The 12,420-nt window shown below is 34.8% G+C and overlaps 1 protein-coding gene across 1 annotated transcript; it reads right to left on the minus strand.

The window, feature by feature from the left end:
- Window positions 1-7,920: 7,920 nt before the first annotated feature.
- Window positions 7,921-11,743, minus strand: LOC110411380 (plant intracellular Ras-group-related LRR protein 6-like). Its single transcript, XM_021421514.1, has 3 exons — window positions 11,373-11,743; window positions 8,910-9,079; window positions 7,921-8,720 (listed from the first exon to the last, which is right to left on the minus strand). Exons 1-3 carry the CDS (start codon window positions 11,577-11,579, stop codon window positions 8,036-8,038), a joined length of 1,062 nt encoding a protein of 353 aa, XP_021277189.1. The 5' UTR covers window positions 11,580-11,743; the 3' UTR covers window positions 7,921-8,035.
- Between the last annotated feature and the right edge of the window lie 677 nt (window positions 11,744-12,420).

Below are 12,420 nucleotides of genomic sequence, written 5' to 3' on the forward strand. Positions count from 1 at the left end.
CCATTTAACCCATACGTCTATCCTTGTACAAAAAATTGGATATCTAGTAAGTAAACTGATTGTCATCTTAGCAGTAAATGGGAAGTAAAGGATAATACTTGATTTATAGTTCTCCATTTGATGTTTTCAATCACCATCAGAAATTTTGCACATTTTAATTTGCAGAAGAGCATAATTGGTGGGTTGATGTTGTTAACTTGTAATGCTTGCATCCACGTGGGCATAAAAGTATATGTAATTCACTATGATTATGTGCAAAAATATGAGTCTTTTGCTTAAACTCTATGACTCTATGTGTTACGCTGCATGAAGTTGTTTTGTTAAATGTTTTACACTAGTTAATGGGTCAATAACAAGTATTAGTGTTTAATTACTGTTGTATCACTTGATATATATGTGCTGTTTTTATCAATGTGAATATAAGACCTTATTCATTAATAATAAAGTAATTTTGTTCACCTTTGTTCTACTTCTTTTTAATAAAGTATTATATTCTTCTTTGTTGCTAACATGGTATTAGAGTACCCTTTGAGGTCTTGAAGGACTGTGGTTAACTTCAAATAAGTTTGCTCTTCTGAGTTTGATAGCTTTAAAAACCCTCAACAAGTTACTTGAAAATTAAATGGCCACCACCATGACAGCAAGCCATCTAGCTCTTCCTCTGTTGAATGATGATAATTATCCCTCATAGTCAGTAAAAATGGAAGCTGGTCTAAGAGGCTACAACCTTTGGGATGTGATTGAGTCTAGAGTTGAAATCCCTCCCTTGAGGGATAATGCAAGTGCTACTCAAATTAAGCAATACAATGAAGAGATTGCAAAGAGGTATAGGGCACTATCATTCATTCATGGATCCGTTATTGAACTCATATTCTTAAGGATCATGGCATACAAGTTAGGAAAAGAAACTTGGGAAAGTTTAAAGTTGCATTCCAAGGTTCTGATCATACTAGACATCAATAGGTGATGAATCTGATACAAGAGTTTAATGCTCTCAAAATGAAAGTTACTGACAGTGTGAAGGATTGTATAAACAAAGTGGAGAAGATTGTAAACTACATTACAATTCTAAGAGGCAAATTACCAAAGGATCGTGTGGTGGAGAAGGTGCTTATAAGCTTTCTTGAACGATTTGAATCCAAGATATCTTCTTTAGAAGAAACCAAGGTTTTTTCCAAGATAACATTGATAGAACTTGTCAATGCACTGCAGGCAATGAAGAACAGGAGAGTAATAAAAAATGATGAGAATGTTAAGCATGCATTGATTCTTAAGATAAAGGGTAAGAGACACTGTGAGTCATTTGGGAAGAAGATAATGAAGGAAAAAGAACTCTATTAGTAGGCAAACAGTAATATAGGAGGAACAAAAATGTACTTTGCTCTCATTGCAAGAAAAAAGGACATGCAGAATGTAGTTGCTAGTTTAGACCCAATGTCACATTAGCATTTGTAATCAACAAGGTCATGTTGATAGAGTTTGCAAGAATAAGGAAACTAAGAACAAAAAGAAACCTGGTCATACTACAAAAAAGGCTGAGGTTGCTGAAAAATGCCTATTTATGGTAGGCAGTGGTTTAAGTACCTCTGATGCAAAACAATGGTTGATCAACAATGGTGCTTTAAACCACATGACCCTAAAAAGTCATTGTTTGTTCAATTAGATGCCAACTATCATTCAACAGTGAAGATTGGCAACGAGGTTGTACCTTTGTGTAGTAGGGAAAGGATTAGTAGTAGTCAACACAGCAACAGGCATCAGTTATGTATATGAGGTTTTGTTGCTACATGAAATTACCCAAAATTTACTTTGCATGGCCTAAATGTTAGATGACAATTATATTTTAATTTTCAAAGATAAACCACGCACCATCTATACTCTTTCGAGTGTTTTCTTAATGAATGTACTAATGAAACATAAGTGTTTTGCTATGAATTGGAATAATGTATGCATGCAGGCTACTGAGTATAATTCAAATTCAGCAACTCTCTGGCATAGAAGATTAGGCCACTGTAATTATGCCTCCTTAAAACATCCTAGTTTTGTAAATTTAGTGAATGACCTTCCCAAGTTTTCAAGTGGTGCTCCAGCTTGCAAGACGTGCCAATTTGGCAAATTATCAAGAAACCCTTCAACTCGTCTGAGCAGAGCTAATGACAAGCTAGGATTGGTACATATAGATGTAAAGGGCCCTTTGAGTGAAACTTTCTTAAATGGAAATAGGTACTACCTTATTTTCATCAATGACTTCACCAGGATTTGTTGGATTTACTTCATGAAGGAGAAATCAAAAGTGTTTGGCTACTTCTTGAAGTTTAAAGCTTGAATTGAAGTTGAAATAGAAAAGAAGATTAAAATGTTGAGATTTGATAATGGCGGTGAATGCTCATCACTTGAATTCACTCAATATTTGAGCAAAGAAGATATTCTTCATCATTTCACTACTCCTTATTACCCTCAACACAATGGAGTCAAATGAGAAAAAGAATCGAACTATACTAGAAATGTCAAGGTGTTTGCTCTATGAAAAAAATCTTCCTAAAAGATTTTAAGCAGAAGCAGTAAATACAGCAACCTATCTTCTTAATATTTTGCTTACTCATGCTTCTCAAAGAATAAGTCCCCATGAGGCATGGTACAATATTAAACCATTAGTGGATCATTTGAGAGTTTTTGGTTGCCTATGCTATCAACACATTCCTGAATAACTAAGAGACAAACTCGAACCTAAGGCATAAATTGGGATTCACAATGGGAACAATTTGCAAGCTAAAGCTTATAGAGTTTATTTGGTTGATTCTAGGAAGGTCTCTATCACTAGAAATGTCATTTTTTATGAAGCAAGTGAATGAAATTGGGAAAAACAACAACTTGTAGGCACCAGTTGTACACCAATCAATACAATTGGTAATAGTAATATTGATGATGAAGATGGGAGTGGTCTGGAAGTTGACCAAATCATAGATGATGAAATTGTAAAAGGGACCTGAACCATTGAAATGTGTATGACAAGTGTCAATTGGCTTTTATTAAACCAGCTTTATTTGAGGAAGTTGCTAATCATTCTGAATGGATGGCAGTAATGAGAAAAGAGTTAAAGATGATAGAAGAAAAATAATACTTAGTCATCAGTGCATAGACAAGATATAGACATGTGATCAGTGTTAAGTGAATCTTTAAAAGGAAACTCAACTCAGATGGGTCGTTGAATAAGTATAAAACCCGCTTGGTTGTGAAAGGATATTCTCAAATGGAAAGTATCAATTATTAGGAAGACTTTGCTCTTGTTGTAAGAATGGATACCATTCGATTAATCATTGCCATTGCTCCAGCTTGTAAGTGGAAGCTCTATCACCTTGACATAGAGTCAGCTTTTTTAAAAGGAAAGCTTAATGAAGAAATCTACATTGAGCAACCACTTGGTTTCGAGATTGAACCTGATAAAGGCAGGGTGTGTCGACTTCACAAGGCTTTGTACAGGTTAAAATAAGCTACACGAGCTTGGTACAGTAAGATCGACTTATTCCTGATGAATCATGGTTTCTAAAAGAGTCCAAATGAGGCCACTTTATATGTTTTAAAGAAGAAAGATCAATCTCCTTTAATCCTGTATGTGTACATTGATGATTTATTAATTACTGAAGGTAATTCAACTAAGGTTAATAAACTCAAGGAGTTAATAGAGAAAAAATTCAACATGTCTGATCTTGGGTTAATGTCATATTTTCTAAGAATTGAAGTCAAGTAGGAAGACGATGGCATTTTATTATGTCAACGGAATTATGTCAAAGAGGTTCTTAAACGATTCAAAGTGGCCCATTGCAAAGGTGTATCCACTCCTATGCCTATTTATGAAAATTTATCTCTTATGATAATGTCAAATTAGAGAATCCTTCTGAATATACGAGTCTCATTAGATGTTTTTTATACATCTATGCCACAAGACTCGAGATAATGCATACTATTAGTTTTTTGTCAAGGTTCATGCATCAACCATGCCAATCACATGCCATTGTAGCCAAAAGAGTATTGAGGTATTTGAATGGTACAATCACCTTTAGACTCAAATTCACCCAATGTCGTGAAATCAAATTAATGGGATATTTAGACAGTGATTAGGCGGGCTATGTTGATGATGCAAAGAGTGCCTCCAGCTTTGTATTCTCAATTGGAAATGGAGTACTTTCATGGTGTTCTCAGAAACAAGAGATTGTGGCTCAATCCTCAGTAGAGGCTAAGTATGTCTCTGTTGCAACAACAACAAACCAAGCAATTTGGTTAAGAAAAGTTCTCCATGACCTAGGATTCCCACAAACAACTACATCAGATTTATTTATTGATAATAAATCTACGATAGCTAAGTAAAAAGTCCTATGTTCCATAGACTTACAAAACACATTAGTGTCGAGTATCACTCACTGAGGGAAGCAAAAAAAGCAAGGTGAAATTGCTATCTCTCATTGTTGCTTAGATGATCAACTAGCCGACATAATGACTAAGTCATTGAGCAAGTAGAAATTTGAATATCACAAAGAAAGAATGAAGATAGTCAATGCAAGCATTAAGGGAGATTGTTAACTTGTAATGCTTGCATCCACGTGGACATAAAGGCATATGTAATCCGCTAGGATTCTGTGCAAAAATAAGAGTCTTTTGCTTAAACTCTATGACTTTACATGTTAAGTTGCATGAAGTTGGTTTATTAAATGTTTTACACTTGTTAATGGATCAAGAACAAGTATTAGTGTTTAATTAATGTTGTATCACTTGATATATATGTGCTGTTCTTATCAATGTGAATATAAGACCTTATTCGTTAATAACAAAGTAACTCTGTTCACCTCAGTTCTACTACACTTTAACACAGCATTATATCCTTCTTTGTTGTTAACAGATGTCACATACAAAAAATTTGATCCATGAGAGGAAGTTTTATTTTGCAACAAATTCATTTGTGCGGATTTCCACTTTAAGTAGGATCTCAAGATGTAAAGTAGTGTATTGGTGATGAGAGCAAATGAAACAATTGACATAAATTGAGCAGGTGGGTTGTTAAAGGAGAACTTAAGATTTCTCTAAGACGACCCAAAATATGAAGTAGAAATCTATCAAAACCTTGTTAGCTTTAGAGAACAGGCACAAAGTTTTCAGCTTGGCAATGGTTACCATTCTTCTGGAAGTGTAGAAAGAGCCTTTCTCTTTAATAGTATTTTCAATGCATCTTATATTGTGCATAATCTTCTTTTATTACAACTCTTCTTTAAGCTTATCATAATTAATTTAGAACAAATTATAATGCAGAGAACTCAGTTTGAAGCAAAATATCTGCTGGTAACTGGTTTTATGTGTGTAAAATGTAGGGCAAAACTCTGAAATCAACTACTTTACATTTAACCGGCCGTTGAAACTTCAAAGCGAAAAAGGGAATCTTAGGTAGGTATCGGAGAGGAAGTCCCATCGCAGCTAAGGATAAACTTTCTCATAAAGCAGAAATAAAAGAAACTAAAACAAATCAGCAGAAAAAACATAGAAAAAAAACAAGATATTCTCAAGTCAATCAGAAGGGATACAAACAGACTTAGTAGGGGCATGTAAAACAAGACTTTTTCCCCCTTCCAGACACAAGAAGAGAGGCATGATGTCTACAGACATTGTGAAAAGCAGCAATGTTCCCATTATCACCCCGGTAGACCACAAACTCCACATTTCCCAATCTGCATAAAGACGATAAACCTTCATTTGTTCTTGTATGTGACAATTGAGCCTATTTAACTGCTGGAATCAGAAAACAGGGCATCGTTTGTTAAATGGATAACATAAAGCACACCAGTTTTCCACAGCTAAGCGCGGCCCGAGGACCATGATAATATTATTTTAGTGATTTCCGGGAAAAGGGTAGAGAACTAAAATTGAGCTAATAAATCAAATTCAGGTCGACTATAGAATGCTCCCCCCTTCCTCTAACGCAACCAACACCTTGGAAAAGTCAAACTTTTGTAAAGAGCATGTGGTGCTACTGACTTTAATAGCCTTACCCCAGAGGCTCCCCACTTTCTTGAAAGTGTTTTCACACCAAAGATGGGGGGAAGGTTTTTAATTGTGATTCAGATGGATTGTTGGTCTCTCTCTATTATAAGGGAGTATGGGGTAATAATGCGAAACCAGATAGTGAAAATGTCTGAGTAGCTCTCCAATATAATTTTCATTTCCTCCACATCACTAAAGTTGATGAGTGGCTTAAAGACACCAAGAGGGTGAAAGGAAACGGGAATGCCTTCTTGGATGAGTCTTGATTGAATAGACTCGAGAGAAAAGGCTTCCCTCATACAAGCAACGGTACTTCTTTTGGTCCATTTGATATCACTGTCTGCAACATCCACATTAATGTCTACTAACTTGACTATCTTCTTAAATAGAGAATTAGTTGACTTAATCTTTGTTTTCTAGTTGGTTCAATAAGTTTTAGGACCTTGAATCAAGGCCTCCTTGAAAGTTTTCTTTAGCTTGCCCTCGTTCTCTTCTTCGCCAACTTTAGATTGATTTGCAGTTTTCTCGGAGATTGCCCTGTTTACGATTATTTGGTGACCATCAATCACTTTATGGTTGGCTTGCAAAATGGCCTTCCTCATTTCCTCTGTCAACCGGTAACTGACAAAGGCAAAGGTTGGCCTACCATTAGGCTCTTGAGCCCAACAAGATTTCCGTGCGAAGGCATCCACAACCATTCCGAACTCATGGAAGATTTCAGTCAATTGTCTTCAGGAAGACCTTGAGCTTAAACTTCCCATATACACCAAAAATAGTCTCTCTTTCACTGTTTATAAGTTCTCCGGTGGCCTGACCACCAAACTTCTAAGGTCGTCATCCACAGAAAGTAGCCACCGGCTGTGCACGCATCATCCGTACTCTCATCATTTTTAAATCTCTGAGGTCGTCTTCTGCTGAAAGTCACCACTACCGTGCACACATCACCGCACTCTCCTCATTTATTAAACTTTGAAAGATAAAACAATTGCTTTGAGATTTAAGCCTTTATCTCAAAGCAATTGTTTTATCTTTCAAAGTTTAATCACCTTTTTAGCAACATTAATTTTCAGTTCGATTTTCCTTTCAAGCACCATTACCTTTCAGCATTTATTTGCTTTTCAATACTTAATTTTCCTAATAGGATTTGTATATCTTTTCGGTTACTTGTTTATCTTTCTAGCACCTTTAATTCCAAGTTTAATTTTAACTCAAGAAGTTCTTTTAAGTTGGTGTCCTTCCTCATCTCCTCAGTAAATGACAAGGGTGAGAACCTTTAATTGTGTAACTAAAATCAACCGGCCAAGTTTACTTCCAATATCTATACCAAAAACAGTGTGAAACGTCCAACATCCGGGTTTCCTAAAATTTCCCCAAATACAGTGTGGAATCCTATTTTTGCAGTTCTACTTCTGCTTATTTGAAGCTTTCACTTTGATTCTATTCAAATTAGCTTGAAAATTGTTCTAACCATCTGTCATACAATCAAACATTGGGATTTTTTGGTATAGAATCAATGCTTGCAAGCAAGCTTTTAGTGGAATACGCAATTAATGTTTATGAAGGCAGCCACATGTTTGCATGTTAATGGATTTTCGGTATCTTCTTTAAAATCTAATTCTCAATATTCATAAAAAGATAATATAAGATATAGCTCAACTGTAAAGCCCAAAAGATGAGCCATAGTTGTGTCTGTATACATTTTTACTGAGCAGCAAATGCAGTTGATTTGACTGATGATCGAAACAGTATGTACAATATATAGATATATAATTAAAGAAGCAAGGACGAGAGCAATTAATAAAAGTTGTTGGACTAGGATACGTGATATATACTCCATGCTTATCTACAGATCAAATACAGACATGGAAGACTTGCAATTGCAGGCATGCTAAACTTAAACCCACTTGCTTATATACGGTTTATCATCCGAAAATTAATCTACAATCACTTAATATAATATATACCATTCAAGCAAACATTTTCAAACTGTAAAAGAGTTTTCTTTTCCTCATCTGCTGAAGAAAGTTCGGGGCGAGAAGAGCCGGCGCGGTGAGAACATCCCCATGTACCGAGGTGAAGCTACCCCGTCGATGGACCTATATTCCGACATGATGAACCCCTCTCTCTCCCGGTGGGCTCCGCCCCTCATCATGCGCCCATTGAAGGTCCCATATTTTACCAACTTCCCAACCCATGAATATTTCTTCTTTTGGGGGCTTTTGTGCCCTGCATTCATTTTCTCACTCAAGTATTCCTTCACCGCATGCAAGCTCTGCTCGAAAACCTCCATTGGTGGTGAAACCATGGGATTCCCTTCCACGCAAAGCTTCTGAAGCTTCTTCAGGCATCCGATGGAGTCAGGCAAGCTTGTTATTTTGTTGTAACTAACGTCCAATTCCACAAGGGAAACGAGGAGGCCAACGGAGTAGGGTAGGTTTTCAAGGTACTGGAAGTTTTGGCTTACATTGAGAACCTCCAGGTTGATTAAGTTCTCCAAGTCTTCAGGGAGAGACCCGAGGCAATTCAGGCGTGCATCCAGAACACGTAGGGAAGTCAGGTGCGTGACGGACTGGGGAAGGAAAATCAGCTTGTTTGAGTTCACTGACAGTTTCTTCAGGTTGATCAACTCAAATCCAATAGTGTCTGGCAGCATGGTAAGCTTGTTGAAGTTAGCATTTAATTCTTCCAATGACCTGCCAAATGCAAGAGATGTTTGCAGCTTAACAATTTATTAGTTAGGTCCATAGATATATATTGACAAATATATTAATTAAGATACTCTAAATACCAGATTATAAAACATGTATATATCTAAATGCAGTAATAATTAAGGCAAATGATAGTTCTATTCCTATTCCGATTCCATTATGTACAATACAAACCTGCAATTTTCAATAGTTTTAGGGAGAGTTTGGAGAAGGTTGCCCGAAACATTGAGAATCTTGAGCTTAGACAGACAACCTATGGAGTTCGGGAGAAACTTGAGCTGATTGGAGTGCACATCAAACACCAACAGGTTAAGTAATCTGGCGGTCAGGGACTCTGGTATGCTCTGTTAAGTCAATTCAAAGGAAGGAATATTATATCCACAAAATATTATTATACTACAACTTGTTACTCGGATTATTAAAAAGTCAAACACATTAAAGAATGTTGCTTAAATATTTGCAGCCGGCCCTTGGTCAGCAGCAACAAAACCGTACTGTCAAACCTCACAATTTCGTACGACTCAAGCCTTACATTCAATATCAGAGCCAGACTTTTTATATTTACAAAGTCACAATCAATTGGCAGTCGGAAAGGAAGGGTACTAATCCCAGACCAATGATGCTGAAAATGTACAAAAACCAGAGCTGAAATTGCCGAGGGATAATAATATTTAAAACTGCCAAAGCTTATCCCGATGGGCAATATCAGATTTGATCCTTATCACTTTGATAATTAACTTGAACAAATGATGAAATGGGAGAAGCAATGAAGAAAACAAATTGGAAAGGGACGAAAGAAAGAAAGAAAGAAATATTGCAGACTTAGAAGCTGCGCCGTACTCTTCGCACGTCATTAAACGTATAGTACCATGTATCAAATCTTAACGGTGATTCCACAAATCAGCTGTTAATGACGTGAGTGTATTTCACGAGATTTATATCAAAAAGATATTTTTTTTATTTTTGTAACTTAATTTTTATTCGAGGAAATAAAAGTAAAAAATATGTTTAAAGCAATAAGCAAAAAAATTTTTTTAATATAAAATATAAAATATAATTTTCTTAACTATTTTACTTTTCTAAAGGAATCAATAATCAAACGGAAATTGAAAAACAATTATATATATTTGTTAGTATTTTTAGCAAATATCATAGTTTTATTATTTATTTTTATATTTTAACTTGTTTTTGTCCTAGTATTTATTAGTTGTGCTATAGTATAGCTAACTAAATCCTAATTTTTAAGGTTTAATACTCAATATATATTCAATCCTAAAATGATAGTGATACATGAATGAATATAAGAAAACAAAATATATTCACTTTTATTTCTAAAGTGAAATCTCAAGTTTAAACTAAAATAAATATTACTGTATTAGAATTGAGTCAAGTTATTTGCTTGAGGAATATTCATTCGTTTTAATTATTTAATTAATAATAGAACTAATAAAGCCAAAAAAAAAAAAAAACCAAATGCAAGTGTTATTAAAAAGGATTGTGTTCAAAGGTACTTCTGTCAGAAAATCTGCATGAATGAAACGTGCACCATGTCCTGTAAAGTCTAAACTTAAGGCTGTTGCCTTCTACTAAAACCATTGACTGCGGCCTATCGGGTGTCTAAAGTTTAATCAAGTACAATTTTAGGCACTCAATTATAGGCGAACCCAAAGATTAAGTGAATTAATTAACTTGCACCCTGATTTATGTATAACTAGTAAAAGAGAATTAATTTAAAATCTTTTATTTTATTTACATTTCTATAAATATTATAGGATATATTCTTTTCTTTTATAATCTTTTAAGACATTTTTTTTTAAAGTAGAGAATTAATATAGCTCTATTGAAGCGCTGTCGTTTCTCTCTAGCACATATAATTACTTGTTTTTCTTTATTTGCACTTCATACTAAAGGACTTTGAAAGAAAATAAACATAAGACAGGCGATTAACTTGTCTGTGGATGGAAAAAAAAATGTATATATTTAACAATGGACGGCAGAACTTGAAAACGGCAATTAAAGTAACCAAGGTTTTTAACAACTTTTAGGCTGCTTTGACCGAAATAGGATAACTGCATCAGATACAAAAATTGTTGAATATTTGCAATCAAGTATTGTAAGATGGGAGAGCGATATGAAAGAAACAAAAGCCAGAAAACATAGAGAGATAATTTATTAAGAGGGCCTTTCCTTCATGTACGTATAAATTGTAAGTTTAACCAATAAAAAAAATCGATTGATAAAACTTAAATATGATTTCAATACGATTATTAACCATACGATAACTAAAAATTTAGAACATGATCTTAAAATTACTTGTAATTATTGGGTTTTTTTTTTTTGAAAGGCTTATAGTTATTGTTAATAGCATAAAAAGATGAAATACCAAAATTTTAGAATCTTATTCCTCTCTATTTTAACCTTTTTTGTTCACTAATAAAAAAATATATGGATAGTTTATGGTTCAGTGCTATATACATGATCGGTGATAATAGATGTATTTAGCTTATGAGGGAGGAATATATATATAGAGAGAGAATGATAAGTTGACGAGTTGCATGCTTGTATTTGATCATGCATGTGATCCAAAAAGTTTTGAGAAAATAATATCAGGGAATAATTGAAAGGTGAAAGGGATACCTCGAGATTATTGTTGGAGAGGTCTAACTTGCAAATAGTAGCCAAATTCAGAGAAGGATTTGGAAGTGAATCCAACGACATCGCACTCAAATCCACAATCTCAAGCCTCTCTTCCTCCATACATCTTCTCCTGTGATCTCCCTTGTCGCTCAAACCCATGGCCATTCTCACTTGCTGCTGCTGCTGCTGTTGCTGTTCGTACATCATTTTATTAAGACTTGTCCCAAAAGTGTAAGAAATTGTAGTAGAAGAGAAAGAAAAGAAGATGAGGAAAGCAAAGAAAAGGGTATTTTGATTTGAATCGTTGTTGGTTTTATAAGGGAATTAATTGCGAGGACGTACGGAGGAGCAATGAGGAAGTAATAGAATAGGACAAGAGATGTGCATGACGTATGTCCAAAGACTTAAACAGAAAGAAGAAAAAGTACAAAGAGCCGTATGTTTAGGGAGTTGCGTGGCCACGTCTCCCACTTGATAAAGTCAAACCATCCCGTCCTTTAGTTTCTCTTCGGCTGCCCGCGAATCTCGCTCTCGTTTCTCATTATTCAGCCTTCAGAATGAATCCAACTTGGATTACTTTTATCATATCTTACTTACACACATTACATGAAATTACCTACCAACCAATCATGGCCACTAGGGAGGACTGAAAACGAATCACTGCTATCTCCAACTTCAACTCTTTCTAACGACGACATTTGGATACTCTTATCTTTTCGGTTGTTTGCGCTGAGCATTGCCATTAATAATAATGAATATGATTGATTATGATTGTTTAATAATTATGCTTATTCAAATTATTAAATTTATTTAAGTGATTATATTAGAAAACGAATAATTATGTTTGTTAGGAATAGATAGTTGTGTTATGTATGTCGTGAATAAGCATCTTTACTTATAAAAAGGATTATATGATTTTTTGAAGATTGTGTGAAAAAAAAAAAAGAAAAGAGAAACAATTTGCAATTATTCTCTCCACCTTCTTCAAATTCTTCTTAAATATTGTTTTGTTGCAGAAAAACTTTATTTGAGTTTGATAATCTCATCA

The sequence above is a fragment of the Theobroma umbraticum genome, unplaced genomic scaffold (assembly GCF_002168275.2).
Source record: "Theobroma umbraticum cultivar Fairchild unplaced genomic scaffold, ASM216827v3 scaffold_56.0, whole genome shotgun sequence".
Classification (NCBI taxonomy): Eukaryota; Viridiplantae; Streptophyta; class Magnoliopsida; order Malvales; family Malvaceae; genus Theobroma; species Theobroma umbraticum.